Source organism: Stenella coeruleoalba (assembly GCF_951394435.1).
Source record: "Stenella coeruleoalba genome assembly, chromosome: 20".
NCBI classification, from domain to species: Eukaryota; Metazoa; Chordata; class Mammalia; order Artiodactyla; family Delphinidae; genus Stenella; species Stenella coeruleoalba.
Genome location: NC_137166.1, coordinates 48,906,844 through 48,932,812, shown reverse-complemented (window position 1 = coordinate 48,932,812; position 25,969 = coordinate 48,906,844). Strand labels below are relative to the sequence as shown.

The window sequence follows — 25,969 nt, the reverse complement described above, 5'->3', positions numbered from 1 at the left end:
TGGGTGTGGGTGAGGCCAGGGCAGGGGCCGAGGCAAGAGCTGGGAGAGGCCTGGACCTGTCACCACAGGCCCCTGGGCAGATTCCTGGCCCATCGTTCCCACCGCGTCGCACCCCTGCCCTCACTGAGAGTGGCAGGAGTTCTGATTACCAAGGAGCCTCCGGTCCAATGCCCAGACGTGGGTGGGACCTCCACCTGGGCCACAGCTGAACCCACCAAGCTCCTTCCTCAGCTGGCCTTGGCTGGCGGGCACTGGGGTTTGGGAGCCCTGCACCAACCACACGGACGACACGGAGGCCAGGTGAAGAGAATTAAATAATGTGTGATTTTATTCCATTAGAGATAAAACCAGCAGCATCACAGCTTGAGCCCTCGCCCCACCCCCTCATCCCTCTGCCCCGCCACGCTTCTGCCTAATGTCGGTAATGGGGGCTTCGGGATCTGGACCTTGAGCGCCTGGAGAGAGAGAGGGGAGAGAGAGGCCCCGTGAGGGCTGGGCAGCAAGCAGGGAGCCCTGCTGTGTAGGCACGTGCACACATACACTGACATGCTTGGGACCACTGGGGCTTCAGTGATGGGAATTCAGCTGCAGAGAGGGATGTTCCCGAGGGGTGAGGCCAGGCCCTATGACTGGAGGGGATTGGAGGGGGCTGCGTCGGGATGGAGCAATCAGGGCTGGGACCTCGTGCCAAAGGGCAACTGTGATTTCCCAGGGAGCTGGGCCAGCCTGCTTATTACCTTCGGGAAGAGCTGTATTCTCGACCTGGAAAGAAAGGATGGGTGAAAACAAAGTAAGTGCCCAGGACCAGGAGTGGGCTCCAGGGCTGGGCTTCCAGTGTCTCCAGCTAAGGCAGCGCCGGCGCTTCCGGCGTGTCCGCTGCTGGACGCTACCTGTGCCCCTTGGCCCACACCCACGCGCTAAGAATGAGCTTTTCTTCCAATTCCTGTAAGTCCCTTGTGACTAAAGCAATCACCGTGTGTTGTGTGTGTGACTTAAAAGTTTTAATTTATAGAAGGCTGATGTGGAAAAAAATGTACCATGGTTTTTTTGTTTTTGTTTTTTGGGTTTTTTTTTTTGCGGTATGCGGGCCTCTCACTGTTGTGGTCTCTCCCGTTGCGGAGCACAGGCTCCAGACGCGCAGGCTCAGCGGCCATGGCTCACGGGCCCAGCCGCTCCGCGGCATGTGGGATCTTCCCGGACCGGGGCACGAACCCGTGTCCCCTACATCGGCAGGCGGACTCTCAACCACTGCGCCACCAGGGAAGCCCTACCATGTTTTTTTTGTAACCCAGTTTGACATCTCTTCTTTTTTTTTTAATGCCACAGAGCCTCCAGCCCGGCTCTCCAGACCAAGCGACCACGCGGACACTCACTGTAACGGGGGGAGGGCGAGCGGCTCTGCCGGCTGTACTGGCGTTCCCATTCTTCTCTCTCCTTCTCTCGGCGTTCCCGTTCCCTGCACGGGGAAGGGGAGGCAAACCAGGGGAAGGGGTGGGCATTCGGCTGGCGATAACACTGAACTGAACTCGATGGCTGGCTGGGTCCCTGTCAGGGCAGGTGCTGCCGACAACCTAGTCCAGGTGGAAGAATAAGCCAAGGGGGCATGTCCTGCTCCTCTCCTCACTTGGAAATGAGGGCACTGAACTCGGAGAGGGGATACTTACTGGCTGGCAGAGCCAGCATCTGAATCCCAGTCTGCCTGGCGATGAAAGGCTTGCTGAAGGGCTGGAGAGTTCGATAATTTCCTGTCACACTCAGGGCACAGCCTCAGAACAAAGGGACTTACATGCTAAGTGCTTAACTGGTCTTTGTCAGAAGGACCAGGATTTGCAACCCCAAGGGCTACATTTACTGGGTGCCTTCGTGCCTGGCTCTGATCTCACGGAATCCTCTCCACCAGCCTAAGAGCTGGGACAACTATTCCATCCGCATTCGGTAGATAAGCAAACTTAGGCTTATCTATAGGCCGAAGGCTCAGACAGGAGGAAGGCGCACAGCTGGTGGGTAGCAGAGGCAGGATCAGAACCCAGGTCCGACTGACTACAACGCTGAGTCCCTAGGCACTCTGCTCCTCCACCCCCGATGGGAGCACATGGCAGCCCTGGAAGCCCAGCACTGATGTGCCTGTAATGAACAACTAGCAGCAGCAGCTCCAACCGTCAAGCCTCCCCACGCGCCAGGAACCACACACCAGGTGCCTTGACGGGAGAACCCCATGGAGGCGGCTGCCTTATCACATCTGTCTCATACAGTGAGTCCTGGCGTAGAGCGCTTAAAGTGCTTGTCCAAGGACCCACAGCAAGCGCAGGGTAGAACCAGAAACAACAGGTGACCCGACCCTGCGACTGACCAACTCTCCTCTTTGCTAACACCAAGCGCTACGGCCTCCAGTTCTGCCCATGGGTACTGGGTGGGCTGAGGCTTTACGGACACTAACCCCTGAGTTACCCTGTGCAGTTGGCACCAAGGTCTGTTCAGACTCTGGGCCAGTGCCCACCCCAGGGCCACACAGTCAGAGAGGCGGAGCTGGGAATGAACCCTGAGTCTGCCTGACCCAGGCTCTGAGCCACTCAGCTCTGCAGGGGAAGAGTCAAGGTGAGAACTGGAGCAGAATGGGAGAGGGGAGAGGCCCTGGCTCCCAGCGCGGGGCTGGCTTGCATTCAGCCGTTCCATTTGGCAAACGTTTATCGAATACCAGTGTTCTAGGGGCAAAGCACACAGCAGGAACCCAGCAGCCACACCCGACTTCTTAATGGGGACACGAACAAGAATGAGTGAAGGACACAGACAGTGCACACTGGGATGCCAGGTGCAGATTAGTGCTATGAAGAAAAGCAGAGTGGGGCTGGAGGATGTCGTGTTTTGGGGTGCTACTCCACAAAGGATGGTCAGGAAGGACCCCTGAGTTCAGCAAGGGAGGGAAGTGGGTGGTATCTTGGGAACAGCAGGAAAGGTAACCCAAGCTGGAGGCTGGCGGAGCTGGGAGGAGGTCACAGTGGCCGAAGTAAGCTGGGGATGGGAAGGAGACTGGGGGACAACATGAAGGCCAGGCGAGGGCTTTGATTATTTTCATCCACCCAGAGGGATCGGCCAGGGCTCTGGATCGAAGCAGGTGGTGGGGAACACAGGGCAACCCAGAGGCAGGTGGGAGGGAAGGGGTCTTACTTCATACGGATCTTGCGGGCCATGGCTCGAAGCTCGTCTTCCCGCTCCTACGGCAGAGATGGCAGGATGGCAGGATGGCAGCGAGGGCGGGGCCGGGCCGGCACCCTGTGTGAGCCCTATGCCCTCATCCCAACCCGTACCTGGCGCTCATGCTCCTGCTGGATCATCTTCTCCTGAGCCGCCTTCTTATCCGCCTTGACTGTGGGTAGGGAGAGACACAGTGATGAGGGGTGCCCTCAAGCCCCGCCCCCAAGATGTGGAAGCTGAGCTCAGAGAGGCCAACCAGACTGCCAAGGCCCTAAACGTGGTGGCCGCGGGGCAGGTGCACACCCACTCCTCCCCAAAGGGCCTCCTATCTGGCAAAGGGCAGGGCCTCCCCACGGCCAGGCCAGAAGGAGGAGGGGCAGGGGAGCCCTGGAGGGGCAGGTGGCGGGACATACACTGCCTGTTCAGTGCCTTCTGCATCCTCAGCTTCAGCTTCTCCTGTGGCGTCAGCTTGGGCTGGGGAGGGGGAGAAGAGGCAGGAGACCGGGTGGGTGTCCCGGAGCTTCCACAACCCACCTCATCCAAGAGCCTGGGACTTGCGGGGGCATGTGTGGAGGACGGGCAGGCTGTGGAGACTGGCCACGAGGGTCTGGGAGCCCCAGTGGACAGTTGAGGAGGGAAGGGAGGCACAGATCTCAATCCCCGGGGCTGGATCTCCCGGCCCACCCGGGCCCCCCTGCAGGCCCACCGGGCCCAGCTCTCGGGCACTGCTGCTGGCGGGAATTACACGGGCGAGTTCCAAATTCTTACTGACTTTGGCAGCTCCTGTCTCTTTACCAGCGGCAGGTTCGGTCCTGGGAGGGAAGAAAACCAGCTGCCACCTTCGACCTCACGCGCCCTCAGCACTGCCCTCAGAGCAGACAGCCAAGGTCATGGGCCCCTAACACCCCCCAGGGAGAAACCAGGTCCCTCCCGGACCCTGCAGGACAGGGCCATGTCCCCCTCTGACCCCCGACCCAAGGCAAGGGCGTGACTCCTCAGAGCCCCTAAGGGCAGAGCTGTGGCCCCCTCAGACCTCCCAGGACAGGACCAAGTTCCTTCAAAAAGAGCACAGTGGAGTCACCTGCTCACCCGAGCTCACAATCCCCTTCCCCCAGCCCTGCCCCACTCACTTTTTCAGCTTCTCGCCCACAGCGGGGGACGCTGCCGGCCTGCCCAGCTTCTCCCTTGGGGGCGACGGCGAGTGACTGCGACTGCGGCTGCGGCTGCGGCTGTGGCTGCGGCTGTGGCTCTGGCTGGGGCTGCGGCTCTGGCTGGGGCTGCGGCTGCGAGTCAGGCTGCGACTTCGGGACGGGCTGAGGGACCAGCTGCTGCGGCTGCGGCTACTGCTGTGGTGCCGGGGCCCCCGGCCGCCCCGCCTGTACCGGTCCCCTGAGCGGGAGCGGCTCCTGGGGGTGCGGTGAGGCAGGAGAGAGGCCGTGAGGCTCCAGGGACCCCAGGTGCGCAATGCCCCACCCAGGCACTGAATCTACGAGCCTCCTCCGAGGCCCTGGGGTCCTTGTGTCTCCACTCCTCTCCCGCTACTTTCCTCAGAAATCCTCCCTCCCTGGCCTCCCTCAGTCTCTAAACAGAGACCGCCCTCTAGATACACCGGCCCTAAGACGGCTCTTCACTTCTCACTAGACACCCATTCACCCACTTCTCTGAGAGGTGACTTCTGGGGGGGCAGAACTTGGCTGGCGGCCCCCCCTTGTATGCTCACGGCCTCCTCACCTTGCCAGGTCCAGGGTCTCGCCACCAGTGGGGATGACCCCCCCGCCCCCGTGCAAGACTGCAGCACAGACCCACAGGATCCAGTCTGGGGACGTGCAAGCCCCACCCTCTCTCTGCTCAGGACCCTCAGGCTGGCCTCAGAGATGTGACCAGGGTCCCCCTCCGACCCCAGTCTTTCTCCTGACACTGCCCTGTGTCAGGCTCCAGGGAACGACCCAGAAGCCAAACCAACGCCACAGACTGATTCTGGTGGGACTGTCCTGGGTTTTTACAAAATTCAAATTTGTTGGCAATATTGAGAAAACAAGAGCTGTCCTTTAAAAATCCAACCCAACTTCTCTTGAGAAACCAGAAGACTGAGCAACACCACGCCTGCCACTGAGTGGCCAACGAGCCCAGCAGATGGGACGTATGCTCCCGGTTCACCGGGGCCCACGCGGCCCCTCTATTTTACCTGCTAGACCTTGTAGGTAGCTGACGTTGAGATCCACACAACAATAACACGGGTAATGATGCTGATGACAATAAAAGCACTCACCGAGTGCCAGGCCCTGTACTAAACACTTACATAGAATTCACTTGTCACAACTTCACGACCCAATAAAGGGGACACAGTGACTGTATCTCTTTTTACAGATGCAGAAACAGGCCCCGAGAGTTCACTAGCAGGGCCAGAATCCATACCCAGCCAGGGGCTCCGCAGTCCATGCTCTCATCCACCAGGCCCCCTCCGGGAATAGGACCGGAGGGATGCTCCCGTCCCTAGGTCACTTTCCTCCTGCCCCATGTGCAGCGCTTGTCTCACGCCCCGCCTTCTCTCAAAGGGCTGCCTTGACTCTCCGGCCCCTGCCCACGGAGTGCCCCAGTCCTAAGGGTCGCCAGCTGCAAACACCTGGGGACTTCCCGTGACAAGCACAGCTCAGTCTCCCTCCCCACTGCATCCCTGAGAAGGGAGGCTGTGCTCCAGCCCCGGCACCACACCTGGAGTGAGCACATTCCCCCCTGCACCAATCCCAGGTCTCCCCTCCCAGAGCCTGGTCTCGCTGAAACGGGGCCCACGCCCAGCCCAGTCCCCACAACCCAGCCCCACGCACCTGCTTCTGCGCCGGGGCCCGTAACCGCCACGCCGGGCAGGCGAACGGGAGTAGCGGTGTCCGTCTCGAGAGCCCCCACCTGAGTGCCGCCGGCCACGGCTGCGGGATCTCGAGTAGCGCCGAGAGCGGGAGCGGGAGCGTGACCAGGACCGGGAGCGGGAGCGTGCGTGGCGGCCAGAGCGGTAGGAGCCCCCGCCGCGGCGGGAGCGGGAGCTGGAGCTGGAACGGGAGCGGGAACTGGAGGTCCTCGAGGCGGAAGAGGAGGAGGAGGTGGTGGAGGAGCGGCGGCTGCAGGTGGGGCACGGAGGGCGGGTCAGCGCCGGCCCGGGCCGTGGCCCACCGCCGTCCCGAGTCCCCCCCACGGCGGCCGGGGTGTAGGGCAGGCAGCGTGAGCGTTACCGACCGGGCGCTGGCATTACGTCCCGGTGCGGGGCCGCCTGGCTGGGGGGGCGCGGGAGGCTTCCCTGTGGCGGCCCCTGACGCAGCTGCTGCAGCTGCGGCTGCGGCTGCCTCCTCATCGCTGCCCCCAAAACTGGTGATGAACGTGATCTTCTCCTCTCGGCCTGGGGTCGGGGAGCGGGAGCGCGAGCGGGATTCGGAGCTGGATTCCGAGGGCGACCTACAGAGCAGGAAGCAGGGGGCTCGAACGCCAGGCTCCTGGAGCCTGCCCACCGGCTAACAGAAGCCACCACAGAGCAACAGAAATCAGAACAGCAGAGCCCCGAGCAACGGCAGCCACCGGCGCAACGAGCAGAGCCAATGGGCAGAAAGACACCAGCTGTGCAAGGATCGGATTCCTGACCACGGAAACCTTCTCAGAACAACCAGGAAAAGGAGGAACAGCAAACTGTACTATTAAAAAGGGATGAGCCCATCTGTAATGTAACAGGAAAAGATTTCCTCAACATAGATGTCAGGTCAGGTGGAAAGCAAGTTCTAAAGCATTAACTGTGATTTAATTCCATTTTTGTGAAAAAAAAGTATACCTTATCCCTAATGGCGCCCACGGATTGAGCACTTACTGTGCCAGACTTTTCATCAAAAGGTGCACCTGCCTCATCTCACCTATCCTCCCAGGAGCCCCGAGGGGGCCCTCCCACACCATTCTGCAAAGGGAACTGGGGTCAGACCGAGGTCTGTCACCCTCAAAGCCTCTGTCCCAACCACTCCCACAACCAGGAGACACACGCGTATGCAGCCAGGCCCTTCTGTGCCTGTTATTTCTCACTGCTGATTTCCGGGAGTTCAGATTAAAGGGACTTGACTTCTAAGTCCTGCCTTCCTGCCACGTCTGGTCATTTTCCACACAAGACTACGTTACAGCTAAATGAGAACAAATTTTTAAGGTTCACGTTTAAAGGAAAAAGAAATCAGGAAAGCAGGCTAACACTCTAGGAAACAAAAAATGATTCAGACTCCCAGAACACATTCTCCAGTCTGTGATCTCAGGGCAGCCTACAGGGTGGGCCCCCTGGCCCTCCTCACCACCCCTGCCCTCCATGAGGAGGACTGCTGGGCCTTGCGAACTCACCGCTTATAGGGGTCATAGGTGGGGCTGTCTCGGCGGGCGTAGCTATGAAGAGAAGAACGGGATGGGACAGGTGGGGGGGTTTGGGATTAGTGTGCACAGAAGTAAGGCCAACCCCCAACCTGGGCGCCCAAGGCCACACGCTGGGCACAGTGATGAGGGGGCTGCTGGCCAGGCCTGATCCCTCCTCCTACTCACCTCACATCTGTCCGAAGCCTGAACCTCAGCCCTGACCCACAATGTGCCAGACCCACCCTGACCCTGAGCAACAAGGACTTCAGCAGCCTCCGACCTGACTGGCCTCCGGACCCTAGACTAGAAGCGACACTCCTCCCACTCCAAGTCCCTCGCTCTACTGGGTCCTGGCTTCCTACTGATGATGATGTTGAAACTAGAAGAGCTAACACGTCTTAGAGGCACACTATGCGCCAGGCACCAAGTGCTTTACTCAGTGAACTCAATCGCTCTTCCTAACAACTCTCTGACGTGGGTACTGTGATTCTTCACACTTCACAGCTGAGGAAACAGGCCCAGAGAGGTGAAGTCACTTGCCCAGGGCCACACAGCTCATAAACGAAAAGAGCCAGGATTCCAACCCAGGCCATGTGGCCCTGAGTCCAAGCTTTTATGCACTACACTGACCTGCATCTCTACAACTCTTTAAGGAGTATTTTCCAGACCGCACATCAAACCCTGAACCCACAACAGGTCCCTTAAGCTTCACAGCAACCCTCAATGACTCCCATTAAACACACGAGATGTGTCAAAGAGCATGGGTTTGCCTGGAGCCCCAGGCTGGGCTTTCCACATCAGACTGCTGCATCCAAACCTGCCCGAGACCTCGCTGTGGGCACTGGCATAGCCCCTCTCCTGGGAGGTGATGGTGCTCCTTTTCCAAAAAGGAAACTGCAGCTCCAGAGAGAAAGTCACCTGCCCAAACTCTGACCGTGAGGAAGCGGCCAAGCAGCAGAACCAGGTCAGAGTCCAGGGCCAGGCCCGTGCCCCATGACTCTGCTCTCAACCCTTCCAGCCACCCCATGCCACCTCGCCACTGGCTCTCAGGGAGCACGGCAAGCGTCCCGAGTCCAGCAGGGTGAGGGGAATGGCTGGCAGGGCAGGTGTCCACACGCCCCTCACAGCTACGCCTACTCCAAACTTTCCCTACTCACTGCCCTACTAGGAGGGAATTGCCTGCAAGTGGCGAGCTTGCCCCCAAGGTCTTCCTGAGCCCCGGCTCCTCCCCCAGAGCCCTGAAAGACTGGTGCTGGCAGGGTGGGGGCATGGGGCAGAACCCGTCCTACCTGGGTGGGCTGATCTTGCGGCCCCTTAGCCGCTTCTCCCGGAACTCCCTCCGCTGGCGCCGGGAGCGACGGCCCTGGAGCAGGGTGGGTACGAGGCTGGTGAGGGTGTGCCGTCCATGAGGCACACACCTGCCCTACCACCCTGGCCCAGCCCTCACCGAGTACATGGCCTTCTCCTCCTCAAGGGCCTTGGCATGTTTGATGGCCTCTGCCTCCTCCTTGTCTTTCCGGAGCATCCTACAGAGGGGCACGAGGGGCACGATGGAGGAGGGGCCAGGCCACAGGCAGTGTCACTGCAGGAAGTGAGAAACCCCAAGCCATCCTGGGGGTCTCGCATTCATTTTGCACTATTATTGAGCACCCACTGCATGCCAGGTGCTATTTCAGGTATTAGGGATTACTGAAAACAAACAAAAATCCCCACCCCCTTGGGCTACCATTCTGGGGAGAAGAGACACAATGACCAAGGTCACATAACATGGTATGTTAGACGGTGAAAGCCTCGATGGGAAAGTAAATCTCAGAAGAGGGAAGGAAGTCCAGGGAACTGGTAGAGGCTGCTGCAGCCTTCAACAGGGAGGTTGGGGAAGCCACCCAGAGAAAAGTGACAGCTGATGAGAAACCTGGGACAGTGAGCTGAGCAGGTGCCGACAGAGCCAACGGCACACTGAGCGGCCCCGAGGTCAGGTGGGGCCTCAGGCACCGAAGGGGTAAAGAGGCCATGGAGGCCGGCAGGGGTGCAGTATGTGGGCAGAAGACCAGACAGGTGAGACTCTGCGGCCGTGGTGAGGAGGCTGGCTGCGCCTGAGGGAGGTGGGAGTCATGGAGGGTTCTGGGCAGAGGACGCTGTGTTCAGACTCCAGCTCAATACCCTGTCAGATGGGACCGGTCTATGTGACCCACACAGGTATGGCACAGGGCAGAGGCTCAACCAGCAACTGCGAGTGAATGATCCGGGGAGCGAAGCCTCTCCACTGGAGGGCGCTGTCCACCAGGCCCAGGAACCCGGGAGTTTCCAGGAGTCCGGTGGCCTCAGGTCACACAGCTGGGGGCAGCCTCCGCTTCGACAAGGCTGAAGCCAGTCACAAGTACCCACCCCACGAGCTCAGGAGCCTCTGTGTGTGATGCCCTGGCGCAGGGCCAGGCACACAACTGCTCGGGAAGAGGGGTAACAACATATGCCAGGTCCACAGGACGTGGAGAGGCGTCAGCCCGCCGGCCTCACCTGACGAAGTCGCCATCGGCCATGCCATAGGTCGTGGCCTGTTTGTTGAGATCTGCCACCTGCTCCTGGTTCAGTTCGTCCACGTCCACCTCCACGTCTACACCAAAAGAAAGGCTGTCAGGGACCAAAGCCGAGCGAGAAGGGGAGAAGGGGCAGTGCCCCGGGAGTTGGGGGCGGGGGTGCCCACCAGACCGCAGGCCTCTGCAGGGAGGGAACGAGTCAGCTCATCTTGGCATCCCCAGGCTGCCGCAGGGCTTGGCCAGAGGCAAGCACAACAAACGGTGGGTGGGGGCCGGGAGGGGTGTGTGATGTGGAGGAAGTAAACGGGGGAGTGAACGGGGGACGGACAGAGGGCGGCTGAAGATCTAGGTGGGCGGGAGGCAGGGGGTTCGGGTCACAGGCATTCAGAAGCCAGATGCTGGATGACTCAGTGGAAGGGGGACGGACACTTCACATATGTCTGAGTAAGTCTGAATAAACAGTGGGTGGGCTGAGTGAGAAAGGGTGAGAGGTGGAGGGAAGACAGGCATTTAGGTGGAGGTGGGTGGCAGCATGGGGGATGAGGCTCTATAACTGGAGGAACACTTGTTTTCCAGAAGAGAGAGAAAGAGAAGGGGAGGGAGAGACAGAGAGGCTGACACAAGCAAGGAGGACAGACTCAGAACCTAGGTGGGGACAATATCATAGAAGCAGAATCCTAGAAACGAGGAAGGAGAGAGACACAGAAAGGGAGGCTGGACCAGGAGGACACGAGTGAGAAGGGAGGACAGCAGCGCCCTGGAGCAGGGGCGGGACAGGCGGGGCTCCTAAGCACAGGGGCACCCCACAGAGGGGGCGGGACGAGACACGAAAACAACGCCCAGGGACTGTGGGGGGGGAGGGCAGAGAGGGGACCCCACCGATGTCGGGGATGACCTCATCTTCGTCCGAGTTGCTCTCCTCCTCGGCCGGTGACTCCTCCTCCTCCGGCTTCTCTGCCACCTTCTCCACCTCAGCCACCGTGCTGTCCTCATAGGTGTAGCCAATGGAAGCCTTCTTCTCCGCCAGCCTGGGACAGGGGAGCCATGAGCCAGGGAGGTGCGGGGCGGGGGCGCAGACTATGGGCAGGATGCAGCCCAGGCCAAGCCTCGAGGGCCCGCACACCGCACGCCGCCCTCCCAAGTTCCAGGGCAGCTCGGCACCCTTGCCTGCAGACCCTCACTCACGCTCGCCCTCAGCCTAGAACCCTCTGTGGCCACCTCCCACCGGCTCTTCCCTCCTCCTCCAGCTCCAATGCACCATCCTCCAGAAAGTCCTCCCTCAGGCGGGGTCCAGCCCCATCGTCAGATCCCCAGCCCCACTGCTACTGGATCTGTCTCCCCCGGCCCCAGACTGTGAGTCCTGCAAGGGCAGGCCCGCGTTATCCTGGGTAACAGCACGGCCCAGCTTGGTCCAGAGCGGCGTAGGGGCCTAGTGCACGCCTGCTGCTGAATTCAGTCAACACTCCCTGACGCTGTCCCAGCGCCAGCCTCGTCCTGAACGGGGGGGTGGGGGTGGGGGGGTGTCAGGGATAAGGATGAGAGTCATCAGGAAGCTCCCGCCACACCGTGAGAACTCTTCAGAGGGAGGGAAGCAGCAAGCACTAGGATCGCAGTGGGGGAGCTGCGCAGCAGCAGGTGGTAAGGAGGCAGGGCTCCAGGACCGCTGGGGAACAAGTGGAGCAGCGGCTGTCCTGGCGAAGGGGGGCCATTCCTCAAGGGACACAGCCTGGAGAGGTCCCTCTCCAGAGCGACATCAGCCGCTGCTGACCACAAGCTTACTTCACGGCAGCAGAGGACAAACACTTCACAAGCTCCGTCTCCTGCAGCCCTGGAAAGTCCAGGCAGGGGGCACTGCCGCCAGCCCCCTCACAGAGGAGCCCGCCAAGGCTCGGAGGGAAGTCCTCACCGGCAGGTTTCAAACCCAGGCCTGTCCAGCCCGGGGCCTGCTCTAACTCCCTGCCCTAACTCACCTCCTACCATCCCATGGGTTGCAAACGCAGTGTAGAGGTTTGTCAGCAGACCCTTCCTGTCCAGCTGCTGCTTCCTCCTCTAAACATTGATCAATCGAGCGCCTACCCTGTGCCAACCACCAGCCCCGGCTCTGGGGAGCCCAAGGTGGACAGGATGGACGAGGCTGTGCCCTGTGGGGCTCACAGTCTGCCTGCCTCCCTCAAGCCCACGGTGCCCCAGACCCCGGCTCACTTCTTCTTCTCATCCTCACTGGGTCTCTGGAGGCCTCCGTACAACTCGTCAATGTAGATCTGGTACAGGCACTGCTCCTCTGAGACTGGGGCAAGGCAAGAGGCACGTGGGTCAGGGGATGCTGGGGACACTGGGAATTCAGGGGGGACACAAGAATGGGGGGGGTAGGAGGACAGGTGTGACCCAAGCACAGCCAGGGTCAGAGTCACGGATTCCCAGATAATCACACCGTGTGTGTTGAGGACACAGCACCTGCAGGAGGGCCCTGGTGACACCACTGACTCGCCATGCAACCCTGATCAAGGAAATGAGCCACTCTGTGCCTCAGTTTCCTTTTCTGTAAAATGGGATCACTGGCAGAACGAGCGCGTTGTATTTTGGCGCTGCTACTGTTACCACTGTTAGGAAGGTCTTCAGCTGGACCCTTCAGAACGACAAAGCTATCCTGAGCACTGGACGTCAGTCACCTGGACCCCACGGGCCACTCCACTCTGTGCCTCTGTGGGCCAGTTTAAATTAAGCGCGGTTAATCTGGGCTCTCGTTCATCCACAACACGCAACTCAAGGAGCTCAGCAATGTACTGGAGCCTCCCCGGGTCTTCCTGCAGTGAGACATGCCCGAATCCCAGTGGGACCCTGGCCTTGCCTCGGTGGGCCTCAGCTCTTCTATCTGTAAAGCGAGGTGCGTGGGCCGGGGGGGCCCAGGCGGGCCACGGTACAGCCCTCCCCGCAGCCTCCGCGGTTCTGCTGGTAGGTCCACAAAGCCCCGCTGACCTGCCTCACGTGAGCTCCAGCCAGCCAGCCCTCCCTGTCCCCCAAGGCCACCCGCCCCCTTCCCCCACAGGGCTGTCCTCCTGGCCCGGAGTCCAGTGGCCTCTCCTCACTGGGGAAATCTTGCCCACCCTTCCCTGAGCCAGCCTTGGCCAAGCACCTCAGAACAGCACACATCTGTCGTGACGGCGCCTTAGCTGTGACTACCACCTGCTTTCGTGATTACATGGTTCCCCCACTAGACCCCTGCTCCCAGAAGAGTGCCCGACGCACCACAGGTGCTCAGGAACTGCGGGAATGAATGAATGAATACAGAGTCAGAACTGAGGGAAACCCTGGCTCCATCACCAAGAATCTATGTAGCCTGGGGGGAAGGCAAAAACAACAACGGCATCAATGATGATGCATTCCCCCTGATTCTAAGGCCTCAGTGATTGCCGAAATTTGACAATCTCTGATTTTAGAGATGCTAAAGCACCTATTTTAGAAACAAATACGGGGACAGTGAACCCACTGGGAGGGCTGACTGCCAGGCGCGGTGCGGGGCCTTATGCACTCCTCACCGAGCCCTCACAACCACCCCAAGGGACAGAATCCACCTTTATCACCCTTCCCCAGGAGGAGACCGACACTGGCCAGGCTAAGGGACAAGTGTGTGGCCCTTAATTTCACAGGGAGATCCTGGGAGTGTGTGTGGGGGTATCTCAAAGTCCTTCTCAGGAGGCGAGCTGAAGTTCAGAGCTGTCCAGCAGGAGGCAGCAGTGGTTAAGGGCAGTGTGAGAACCCCAACTCCTTGGACATGGTGTCCCCCCCCCAACCACTGAGCCTCGATATCCTCATCTGTAAAATGGGGGCATCATCCCTACCTTGCTGGGAGGTTATGCAGATGTACTGAGGTAACAGAGACAAAAAACTCTAAGTTTGTCAGGGTCTGAACCGCCACAAGCCCAGAGAGGGAAAAAGTCTCTAAACCTGTTTTCTCGTTTGTGAAGTGTTAACGGTGATGGCTTGGGAAAAGAACACTGGACATATATGAACGCTTGGCAAACTGCCAAACTGTCTAAATATTCATTTAAAACAAGGAGAAATTTCCTTTCCAGAGCTAACATTCTGACCCATGCAGGCGGGGGAAATACACAGAGGAAAATAATGTATTCTTGCTATTTTCACCAATTTTTTAGGAAAAAACGCCACAGAGTTAGAGGGCATGGGATGTGGTAGGACCATCTAGTTCACCAGACATCTCCTGTACCAATTCCAGAGACAGAGGGCCCCAAGAGAGAAAGGGATGTGAACAGAGCGGGTCCATGACAGAGCTGGGACCAAAACCCAAGGCCCCTTAGTAGAAAGGCCTGGGATAACTTTTCTTGCCAACCTTGTCGAGGTCTTCCAGTCTCCAGGGACACCCTCCGCCCCTCCCGCCAAAAAACCCCACTCCCCCGCCGCCCCAGGTCACTTACTGCCAGCAAAGTCGTTCTGTACCAGGCCTCGGTAGCGCTCGTAGTTACATTTCCGCTCGTCCGACTCCTGTTCTGGGGAGCTTTGGGGGAGGCCAAGGTCTTGAGACCACAGGGAGAGGGTAGACCCCCATCCCAAGCCAGCAGGAAGGGGGATGAGGGGCCTGGCTCAGTCTGACGGGCGGGGGGGCCTCCCCACGTGCACACCTCCTTCCTTCCCAGGATGGTGACAGGCAGGCCAGGGCTCAGGAAAGAAGAGGTGCTGCTGGGTAGGACTCCCTGCCTGGCAACCCCTGGGGGAGGCAGCTTACATGGTGGTGAGCAGAGGTGGGGTGTAGTCAGGGATGTGGTCCAGGTGGGCACGGACATCGAAGCGGTCAATCATGTTGTTGGTGTCCCCCTGCCAGGGCATCCTGAAGTGGGGAGCAGGGGAGCAAGGAGCCTAGGGTCCCCATTGCCCAGGACACAAAGTACCTGCTCCCTGCCACCTCACGCTTGGGAGTCTGGCCCCCAAGCCCTCTGATCCCCATGCCAGCCCCACCCTCACCCCCCACCACGCAGTCCCTTATGCCACCAACCCCCCCACCAAATCTACATTCAGGCTCCTGACAAGAATAGGGCCCTGGGGAAACTGGGGCCCTGTTTTTCAGAACCAAGCAAGAGTGGAGAACTCGAACCACGTCCTAGGAGCCACCTTTATAAGCCCAGTCACCCCAAAACACCCCCTCTGGCAACCTACTCTCTGCTGCATCTGGGCCTCTGGCCCCGGCCCCACTCATTCTCCTCTAAGTCCTCCTCCAACCACTACACCACGGGGCCTTTATCCCAACCGCTGCCATACAGCCTTAGCTAGTGACCTTCACCTTCCCATGCAGGCCAAAGCTTCCCTCTCTCAGACTCCGAAGGTCTGTGTCCTACCCCAGGTCCCTTTGGCCCTCCAACCCTCAGTCACAGACACTACCCTACCCCCAGACCCAGTCTTACATGTTAACGGGGCTCTCGGCGGCCAGGGCAACTGCAGAATCCAGATGCACCTTGCAAGCTCGACCATGCACCTGCAGGAACTGGGCTGGGTCCTTCTTCTGCAGGGAAGGACAAGATGGAGGTCACCACCCAACGGAGCCCCAAACCCTGCCACTCCCACACAACCAAGTTAGCAGCAGGCTCACCTCTGACGCCAAGAGGCCCTACTTCAGAGGTAAAAGAACCTACACAAGGCTGGCAGCACTAACGGGGGCCACCTAACCCCTGGAGACAGGGGAAGGGTTTCCTCTCGAGGTGGTAGCAAGAGGCTCTGAGCTCTGGCCCCACTTTCTACACAGCCAGTACCAAGACCCACCTCCCTAAAATACTTCCCCCAACTCTTCACCCCACCCCCACCCCAAGGCCACTCATTCAGAGGCAGGTGTGAGCACTTTGGCCAGGACCAGCCTCTAAGACACCAGGACTGCATAAGCTCATGAAAGGACAATCAATGTCACTATTCACCAGAGACACAGCAATCAGAACTACAAGACACCACCTCACACTAAGATGGCTAAAGTTGAAAGGACAGATGATAGCAAGTAATATTGACAAGAGTATGCAGAAACAAGGTTCTTCAAAAGGTTAGACAAAGAACTGCCGTATGACACCCGGCAATTCCACTCCTAGGTATATACCTGAAAAAACTAAAAACAAGAGACTCAAATACTTGTACACAAAAGTTCACAGCAGCACTATGCACAATAGCCAAACCCTGGAAACAATCCAAATGTCCATCAACGCAAGACGGATAAACAAAACATGGCACATGCAGACAATGCAATATTGTTTGGAAGTAAAAAGGAATGGAGTACTGATCTACACTACCACACGGATGAGCCCTGAAAACATTACACTAAGCGAAACAAGTCAGTCACAAAAGGCCACACATTGTATGATTCCATTTATGTGAAATGTGCACAACAGGCGAATCCAGAGACAGAACGTAGACTGGTGGCTGCCCAGAGCTGCGGGGCGCGGGGAACCGGCTGCGAATGGGTATGCGGCTTCTTTTGGGGCTTATGAAAATTTTCTAAAATTACATTGTGGAAATGCTTGCACAACCCTGTGAATATACTGAAAACCACTGAATTGTACAGTATGTGAATTATATCTCAATAAAGCTGTTTTAAAGAACAAAGGTACCTAGATGGAGAATGGCCCCTGAGCCGCTCCCACCACCTGATGTTACACCTTACACTCACTTATCGCCTCAGGCCTGAGGCCTCCTGTGGGGAGTCACGATTCCAAGTCACCAGAACTGCGTCAGGAAAGGATAAAATCTAGCCGCAGCAGCTCCCACCACTGAGCTTCCCGAGAGCCGGGCCCTGGCGAGCTGCAGCCCCTGCCACGTCAGAGGAATCCACAGGAGCCACGAGCCGGGCTGCTGGTGCTCCCCATTAAACCCTGGCCAAGCTCCCAGCACCACCGCCCCAGAGCCCAACCACTTCCCATCCCGCCTCCCCCCTCCCCCGCAGCACTGCCACCTTCCCCAACCACTCTGCGGCCTCCTGGCCTCCTCCCCGCTCCCTGCTACCACCCTTGCCCTCTGCAGCCCATTTTCCGCGAAGCAGCCTGAGGGGTTCTGCTAAAACCTATTAGGCCACGTCCGCCTGCTCAGAGCCTCGCCGCTCCGCTCCAGCTTGGCCCTCTCTGACTTCTCTCCCCCGCCTCTGCTCCAGGCGGCTGGCCTCCAGACCACAGCACACATTCCCCATCTCCATCTAGCCGCCTTCCTTGTCAGCTCTGCCTAACAGCTCCCCCGCAACCCGCCTGACTCTAGCTCCTTAACCGCACCCGTCTGCTTCGGAGCACCGCCCCTCACGGGTCACCTGTCTCCTACACTAGACCGCAGCTTCCACGACGCAGGACCTGTCTTGCTCACTGTTGTATCCCCAGCGCCTAGAGCAGGGACCGGCCCACGGCAGGCGCTCAGGAACACTGACGGAAGGAAAGAGAACAAACCCTCACCGACAGACGAGGAGGCCGAGCCCCTGCAGGAGAAAACCGTCAGCATCAAGCTCCCGAGCGCCTGCACTTCCCGCTCTGCCTCCACCTCCCGCCCCAACCACCAGGCGAGCAGGAGCTGAGAAGGACGCTCCCCAGTGACCACAGCTGCTACGGGGCTACCACCTGTCCTGCGCTCACTAGGCGCCAGGCCGCTCTCCCTCTCCTCTCACATGTGAAGACGCTGAGGGTGGGGTACACCCGAGCCCACCGAGTCCAGCGGGGTGGCGCTGCTGGAATCCAACTCCTCATCCCGCACATCCCCTGCCTCCCTCAGTCCCTCACCTTGGGCCACACAGCGCCCTCGGCCCGTGACCGCCCCAGCCAGGTCTAAGGCCAAGAGCCCCTCGTGTTCTGAGGCTGCGCCAGGCCAAATGCCCAGCTCCCACAGCCAAGACTCACGTGGGACACTGTGTGCAGGATGGACCTCGGCCTGTAGCGTGAAGCCACTGGCAGTGCCAGCACCACAACAAGGAAAATAGCATTGGGCGGGGAGTAAAAACCTGGGTCCATGGACTGGCTCTGTTGGGAGCGTCTGGAAAAGTCAAGGAACCGTACTCAAAGCCAGGAGTTGGGGACTTTCCTGGTGGTCCAGTGGTTGGGATTCCATACTCCCAATGCAGGGGGCCCAGGTTTGATCCCGGGTCGGGGAACTAGATCCTGCATGCATGCCACAACTAAGATCCCGTGTGCCACAACTAAAGAGCCGGTGCAGCCAAATAAATAAATATTAAAATAATAATAATAATAATAAAAATAAAAGCCAGGCGCTGAACTAAGTGCTTTATGTACATCTCAAACGTCTCAGTCTTGGGAGAAAGGTGCTACTCTTACCCCCATGTCCCATGAGGAAACTGGAGCTCAGAGTGGGGAGGCTCACTTGCTCCTGATCACACCAGCCATAAACAAAACTAGGATCTGAGCCTAAATGGTCCTGACTCCAAAATCCACTCTTTTTTTTTTTAAGTGAAAGGTACAATAGCGTTAATTATATGCACCTTGCTCTGCACCGGATCTCTAGAACTTTTCCAGCTTACAAAACCGAAACTCTATACCCAATGAACAACTACTCCCCTTTTCCCCTCCCGCAGCTCCTGGCAACAAGCATTTTCTGTTTCTAAGGTTCTGTTCTGTTTCTACTGCTTCTAAGACCTCATACACATGGAATTTTGCAGTGTTTGTCTCTTTGTGACTGGCTCATTTCACTAGACATAATGTCCTCAAGGTGCCTCCACGCAGTAGCATGTGACAAGATTTCCTTTCTTTCTGAGGCTGAATAATATTCCACTGTATGTATGGACCACTTTTCTTTACCCATTCATCAGCTGATGGACATTTAGGTTGTTTCTACATCTTGGCTATGGTGAATCATACTCCAACGAACAGGTACAAATATTTCCTCAAGACCCAAAATCTATTCTTAACCAACGGATCATTACGTCTCCAGGATGCGAGGGGGTCACAGGAGTTCATGGAGTCAACTGTTAAGCAGGCACCGACGCCAGGTGCAGGCGTTGTGCTAGGGCCATGGCACTGACTGAGACAGCCAGCCTGGCCCTCAGGGCTCACAGTCCAGTGTGGGGGACAGGCCCATCCCCCACAGTGACGACCTAGAGTGGGCAGTGCTGGGATAGGGGAGCCAGGTGACGCGTCATTTAGCCTGGGCCCTCCTGGAGAAGGAGATGCCGGAGCTGAGATGTTTTATTTCCCACTTTCACATCAACAGGGAATTGTTTCTTTATCCAAACCGCTGATCAGAAGAAAGCTGACAAGGACAGGAGAAATGACAGAACTAGGGTCAGCTAGGGAGAGAGAGCAGGCACCATGGACAGATGAGCAGAGAAACCGGCTGCCTAGACACACCTGCCCGGCCCATCACAGCTGACCTCAGCTTCCTCAGTGCTCGCCTCAGCCGCCTCCCTAGGCCCAAGAGCAAGATGAAAGACCCGTGTGACAGCCCCATCCCCTCCTCAAAGCAGCTATCATCCACAGCTTGGTGGCCGTGATCTGAATGCTCATCACGTTCTCGTACGGGGACAATGGTTGCTTGTACGGGCCTGCACCACAAAGCACCCCACAGACACTGTTGTATTCTTGAAGCTCTTCCCTGTCACCCTGTCATCACCACTGTCCCAAGGGGGAAAACAAAGCTCAGGGAGCTCCCCAGCTACAAGAACAAGAGCACGGAGTCCCAGGCCTTCTAAGTGGCCCAATTCCAGCCTTTTTTCCTCCACACCATCCATCAACCTGGATGCTAGTCCAGCTCTACTTGGTAATAACAACCACCTCAGAACCAACAAGAGCCGGCATTTACTGAGCAAGTTACCCTGGGCAGGCCTGCCCTCAGTGGTCTCTGTGCCCAATCTCACTACACTCCAACAGCCCGGGAGAGAGGTGTCCTTGTCCCCACCATTTGTGGCAGACCATGAGTTGGCAACCAACATCCATTGCCCCTTCCTCGATAGTAATAAGACTCCTAACTGGCACTAGGCCACCCAGCATACAGTCTACGCCTCTTAACCTTCCTGACAGCTGTTTGTGACCATGGGGTTACTTGCCGGCCAGGGGGATCTGAGTGGACATACCATGTGCAAACATCTAGAGACTTTCTTAACTGGCATGAGCCCCCTGGCCTCTTTTCCCTCCCTTCTTCTTCCCCGCTGGATGTAATGAACACATGATGGCTAGAGCTTGAGCAGCCCTCTTAGACCTTAAGACAACACTGGGAAGAGAAGCCATGCATGGCTGAACAACAAAACGGTCCCTGAGCAGAAATGGCCACCTCTGCGCTTTTATGTGAAAAGGAAATAAACTTCTATCTTGTCTAAGCCATCGATGCTTTAGGTCTCCGTTATTCACAGCCAAACATGATTTTATAGGATACATCATTTCACATGCAGAAGAGGAAACCAGGCTCAGGGATACAGTCACTTGCCCGGGCCACATGGTATGTAAGTGGAATAGCTGGAATTGGAACCCAGAGCCCTGTGACTCCAAACTCTTAAGGACCTGGTATGGTTTGGTATTTTGCCTCCCGGCCGTGTCACCTTGAACAAGCTGCTGCACCTTTCTGAACTTCTATTTCTGCAGTAGAAAGCCCAGGTGAAGAGCTAAGAGAGGTCCAGGGTCAGAGAGTCTGGGTTAGAATGCCAGCTCTGCCCTCTTGCTATATGATCTAGGCCATGACTCTCTGAGCCTCAGTTTGCTCATCTGTGAAATGGAATCAATAAAAAGCAAACCACCTCCCAGGCTGGGGGTGACAATTTGATGAAGTGGAGACGCGTCAAGTGCTCAGCACAGTGGATAACACATAAATGCTCAACAGAATTAGCCATTGTTATCAGCATCACCTTTAACACAGGGATCAATACCAATCTCTCAGGCCTGCTGAAAGGACTAGAAAGAATGTGCCAAAGTAGCAGGCACAGGGCCTGGCACACCACGAACCCTTAACAAATGGCAGCTATTCACTCCTGAGCACTGACTGTGTTCTTGGTCCACTGCTGGGGCCTCACCAATAAGCAACATAGACCCAACCCCTGCCCTTGTGGTCATGTTATAGTTATTCTGACACCACTGGAGAGGGGCTCTCTCTACAGCCCAGTGGTTCCCTCCCGGGTGACAGAAGGCAACTGAGGCGCTCTCAAAGATTCCTCTCCTAGGGTAACAGCAGCCTCTGTCTCATGGGTGACTGTGGGGATTCAAAGAAATCACGCATCTAAAGCTCTTTTCAGAGCCTGGTGCCTGCGAAGGACCAATTAAAATGGTAACTGCTATGCTTTATTCATCTGTTCTTTTAAACCACGTTGGGCTCAAGCTTGGAATGCAAACATGACCCAAATACACCTAGTCTCCAATGCTACAGAGCTGGATATGTGTGCTAAATTCCGCAAAGGGGAATGACAGGGAGCTATGACGGCTGAGTATGGAGGATGAGGAAAGACTTCCCTGAGGATTGAGATCTGACAGATGAGCAGCAGTTAATCGAGTAATAGGAAAAGCTCATGCAAAGGCCCTGTGGCTGGAGAGGGCTATATAATTTGGGGAAGTAAAATGGTAACTCTTTATACATCTTTTTTTTTTGTTAGAAAAAGTAGCCTAGATATTGAGGACGCCAGATGGCGTGAGCAAAGGAACAAGGCAGAAAGCAGAGTGACAAGAGTCTGGAGGGGGTGGTAAAAGCCAGAACATGTAGGGTCTTAAACGCTGGGTTGAGGAGCCCGGCACTAGCGAGTCACAGAGAAGTTCTGAGCAAGGGAGGGACAGGGTCAGCTTTGTGCTTTAGAAAGACCTCTCTGGCCCCTCCACCCTGGAGGGTGGATTAGAGGCGGCAGGACTGGAGGCCAGGAGACAAGGGAGGAGGCTGAGGCAGTGATGCGATGGTAAATGAAAACGTCTATAACAAATACCATCTAACAGGAGAACTGAACTGGCAAATGCCAGTTCATAACTGAACTGAAATGGCAAATGCCATTTCAAGCTGGGGTCTCAAGAGCAAGTAACAGTTAAATAGGTGAGAAGATGCATTACAGGTTCAATCCCTGTGGTGGCAGAGACGGAAAAAAGGCCAATGGAGCTACCTAAGGATGAAGCTGAGAGGCCAGACCACAAGGGCCTTTTAGATCACAAGATGCAGTGCACTCTTCTCTCCAAAAGCAACTGAAGCATCAAACAGGGGAGGGAAATGGTCAGACTTGACTTAGTGAATGATGACGGCACTCCTTCGGGGTGCCAAATTCAACCTCAAGAATGCTGAGCTCTTCTGGGCACTGTGAATACAGCAATAAGCAGGATAGACACCATTCGGAGGTGGCCAATCTCATGTCTGGACTGCTCTGAGTGTTACAAAGACTTTCCTCCTTCCTACTGACCCCAGCTCTGTACTGAGTCCACACCAAACAGCGCAGTATACTACAATAAACAGAATGCCTCAAGTTTTTACCAATGATTATGCTCAAAAAATGGACATTCTCTGGAGGAAACTGGGCTCTAACATTAGCGCATTTCCAAGCCCAAATCGTACCGGGAGGACCGGGCCCCACCCTCCAGCAGAGCTCCCAGCCCAGATTAAAGGTTACTCACGATCTTTTCATAGTACTCCCGCCGCCGCTCTGCCCTCTTTTTGTAGTCGACCATCATACCTCGAAGCTTCCGCTCATGCTTCCGAGCCTCGTGCCACATCGTGGTGAGGCCAAGCCTGGGGCCTCAACCTGAGGGATAAGGAGACGGGTGTCAGACGGGCTTTAAAAACCATATAGACAGACTCTATGTCATCTAACAAGTTGGTGACAGAGTTGATCCTGAAGAGCAGCTTCAGGGAGGGGAAGTGAGGCTATGGAACCCTGCTCCAGATGCTCAGGTGTATCCCAGGCAACTCTGATCCAGTACCCTGGGCATTCTGAAACCGCCCCCTCGGGTGATTCTGGAGTGAGCATCCCTGGGAAAGGGGTATCCTGTGTTCGAGGAGCCAGAATCAAGGATGAAAGGTTCGGGAATGGAAGGAGCGAGTGTTGGAAGCAAGGTCTGGAAACAGACCTGGAGCAGCTGGGGCTGGAGCTCAAGGGAGGGGAAAGAGCTGAAAGGGCTCCCACCAGGGGGCATCTGTGGGTGTGCCTATGGGTAGCAGGGGTCCGGAGATGAAGGCAAGTGGACGAAGAGGAGAAAGATTTTATGGGAACAGAGTAGTGGCTTGGCGGTAGGGGTCGAGGGCAGGTGAAGGGCGTGGACGGAAGACGTCGACCCTTGGGGGAGGAGGGGGAGCATGGGAGAGTGCTGTTAAGGAGAGACCAGAGCGCGGCTTAAGTCTAAAGACGGAATCTAAATTGGGGGCGGGAGGGTAGGGTAGAGACTGAGGGAAGCGGAACGGGCAGACAGGACGGGGTGGGTTGAGCTTCGGGGCGAGGCTGGAGGACAGAGGCAGAGCCCGAAGGTTTGGACAGGGCCGAACACCGGGTCTGGGCCTGAGGGTTCGGGTTAAGTTTTTTTTGACAAGAGGAAGGGACCTGTGGCAAGCGGCGGGGTCCGACGCGGCGAGTTCGGCCCGACGGCGGGGGCAGGGCGCGGCCTCAGGCCCGGCAGGCCGAGGGGGTGCGGAGCGGTCGGCCCTCGAGGCCGGGGCCGAGCGAAGGCTCACAACAGACCGGGGAGGGGTCGAGGCAAGGACGAAGCTGGGCTGACGTCCGCCCGAAGCCAGGAGGTCACGGCCAGCAGCCTGCACTCGGCAGCTCGCCGCCGCCTCCCACTGCTGCGCTCGCGCGCGGCCCGCACCGGAAGCGGAAGTGGGAGGCTGAGTGAAGGGGGAGGGGCGGAGCCTCGCGGACGGTGCTTCCGCTCACGCGAGGGGCGGGGCCTATATTCGGGCGAGGAGGGAGGGGCGGGGCTTGAAGGAGATAAGCGGTGTGTTAGGAGATCCTGGAGACTTTGTACGTAAGGGCCGCGGGTGTTTCTCAAGCGGAGAAGAGAAGAGACCCCCAAGGCTCAAAATCTCATCTTTATTGGGAAGACTCAGAACAAACAACCTACCCCCCACCTTCAAGCCTGGGGACGGAGGGCGGGGGATCTGCACCCTCCTCCCATATGTACACAACAGAATCCGCCTGGAGAAGGTGCCCCCGCTTGTGAGGGCTGAGGCAGCAGCTTTAACAAGCGAGCGCTTGAGAGCCAAGCAAGCCCCTTTTCCTCTCCAGACTCAGTTTTCTCACTTGTAAAATGGGCTCAGGGGAAACCGATGCTACGGAGTTTCTCGCCAGCGCTGAAGATGTCCGATTCAGAAGGATGAGAACGTCGGAAGACTGACCAAGGGCCGCCCAAGGGTATGGGGGGTGCTGGATATCCTGGTTGGGTTCGCACGGCCCCTTCCACCTCCCTCCCCACCCAGCGCCTCTCCTCCAGCGCCGCGGGGGCTACGTGGCCTCAGGCCCCGGGGACAGGAGGCTGCCCCCAAAGCCCGCCTCGCGGTACTGATTGGGGAACATGTTGCTGCCCACGAGGCTGGCAGTGCCTCCGTCCCCGGGGCCCGGGGACTGGTACGAGTCCAGCGTCAGCGGCTCAGTGCCGGGGGGCTCCCCGACCGCGGCCCCTGCACCCCCATTGCCCGCGACAGCGCTGGTGAGTGGTGGCGCTGGGGGCAGCATGTCCAGCATGGTGAAAAGCGTGGGGGCAGCGGGGTCGTAGGCAAAGCCGTCGTCCAGGAGGTCCGGCTCGCAGGGGGGCTCCAGGCCTGGGAGGGATACGGTGCCCGGGAAGAAGTCTGTGTCTGGCAACAGCGCTGATGGCGGGAGGAACAAGCCTGCAGGGATGAGAAGAAAGAAGAAAGTATGGTGGGCTTTTAGGGTCGACCTCTGGCCAGGCCCTAACTCAAATGCCCCCTCTGTTGCTAAATGCTTTATCGGTGTGGCCTCTTATAATGCCAAGAAACTCTGAGTAGGGACTATCACCGTTCTCTATCTCCCTTTTTTTGTTGTCGTTACAATAATTTTTTAAATTACAAATTACAAAGTTACAAAATACAAAACATTTGTAATTACAAAATAATTACAATTTTTTTGTAATTTTTTGTTACAATAATTTTGTTGATGTACAGAATTATATGTTCCAGGTGTACAACATAGTAATTCACGATTTTTTAAGGTTATACTCCACTTATAGTTATTATAAAATATTGGCTATATTCCCTGTGCTGTACAATATGTCCTTATAGCTTATTCATTTTATACATAGTAGTTTGTACCTCTTAATCCCCTGCCCCTATCTTGTCCCTCCTCCCTTTCCTCTCCCTACGGTAACCAACTAGTTTGTTCTTTGTATCTGTGAGTCTGTTTCTTTTTTGTTATACTCACTAGCTTTTTTCTTTTTTAAGATTCCACATGTAAGTGGTATCATACAGTACTTGTCTTTCTCTGTCACTAAGCTTATGTCCTCCAAGTCCATCCATGTTGCTGCAAGTGGCAAATTTTCTTTTTTTTTTTTTATGGCTGAGTAGTATTTCATTGTGTATATGTACCACATCTTCTTTATCCATTTATTTATTGATGGACACTTAAGTTGTTTCCATTTCTTGGCTAATGTAAATAATGCTTCTATGAACACTGGGGTGCATGTATCTTTTCAAATTAGTGTTTTCTTTTTTTTTTTTTCATTTTTTTAAAAATATATACCTGGAGTGGAATTACTGGGTCATATGGTGTTTGCAAATGATATGACTGATAAGGGGTTAATATCCAAAATATAAACAGTTCATACAACTCAACATCAAAAATTAAAAATTAAAATTAAAAAAATGGGCAGAAGACCTGAACAGACATTTTTCCAAAGAAGATATTACAGTTGGCCAAAAGGCACATGAAAAGATGCTCAACATCATTAATCATTAGAGAAATGCAAATTAAAACCACAATGAGATAGCACCTCATACCTGTC

General features: G+C 56.6%; 2 protein-coding genes across 3 annotated transcripts in view; both read right to left on the bottom strand.

Annotated features, from left to right (window-relative positions):
• Positions 1-321: 321 nt before the first annotated feature.
• On the bottom strand, positions 322-23,848 carry CLASRP (CLK4 associating serine/arginine rich protein). Of its 2 annotated transcripts, XM_079907547.1 has the most exons (21): positions 23,554-23,848; positions 22,634-22,761; positions 15,506-15,603; positions 14,833-14,934; positions 14,525-14,604; positions 12,294-12,378; positions 10,971-11,119; positions 10,072-10,168; positions 9,005-9,083; positions 8,847-8,920; positions 7,549-7,590; positions 6,421-6,636; positions 6,018-6,305; positions 4,323-4,598; positions 3,965-4,004; positions 3,606-3,666; positions 3,306-3,364; positions 3,166-3,212; positions 1,374-1,456; positions 738-762; positions 322-455 (listed from the first exon to the last, which is right to left on the bottom strand). In XM_079907547.1, exons 2-21 carry the CDS (start codon positions 22,730-22,732, stop codon positions 413-415), a joined length of 2,043 nt encoding a protein of 680 aa, XP_079763673.1. In that variant the 5' UTR covers positions 22,733-22,761; positions 23,554-23,848; the 3' UTR covers positions 322-412. The 2 variants fall into 2 exon arrangements, 1 of the variants encoding a protein (XP_079763673.1); XR_013825306.1 differs by lacking the exons at positions 322-455; positions 738-762 and having other exon boundaries at positions 1,378-1,456; positions 3,961-4,004.
• Positions 23,849-23,982: 134 nt separating this feature from the next.
• The window catches only part of RELB (RELB proto-oncogene, NF-kB subunit), a 28,638-nt gene continuing 26,651 nt past the window's right edge, over positions 23,983-25,969 (bottom strand). Inside the window, exon 11 of the mRNA XM_079907676.1 lies at positions 23,983-24,839. Within this exon, the coding sequence (XP_079763802.1) occupies positions 24,454-24,839 (386 nt within the window). The 3' untranslated portion in view covers positions 23,983-24,453. The remainder of the gene's footprint in view (positions 24,840-25,969) is intronic.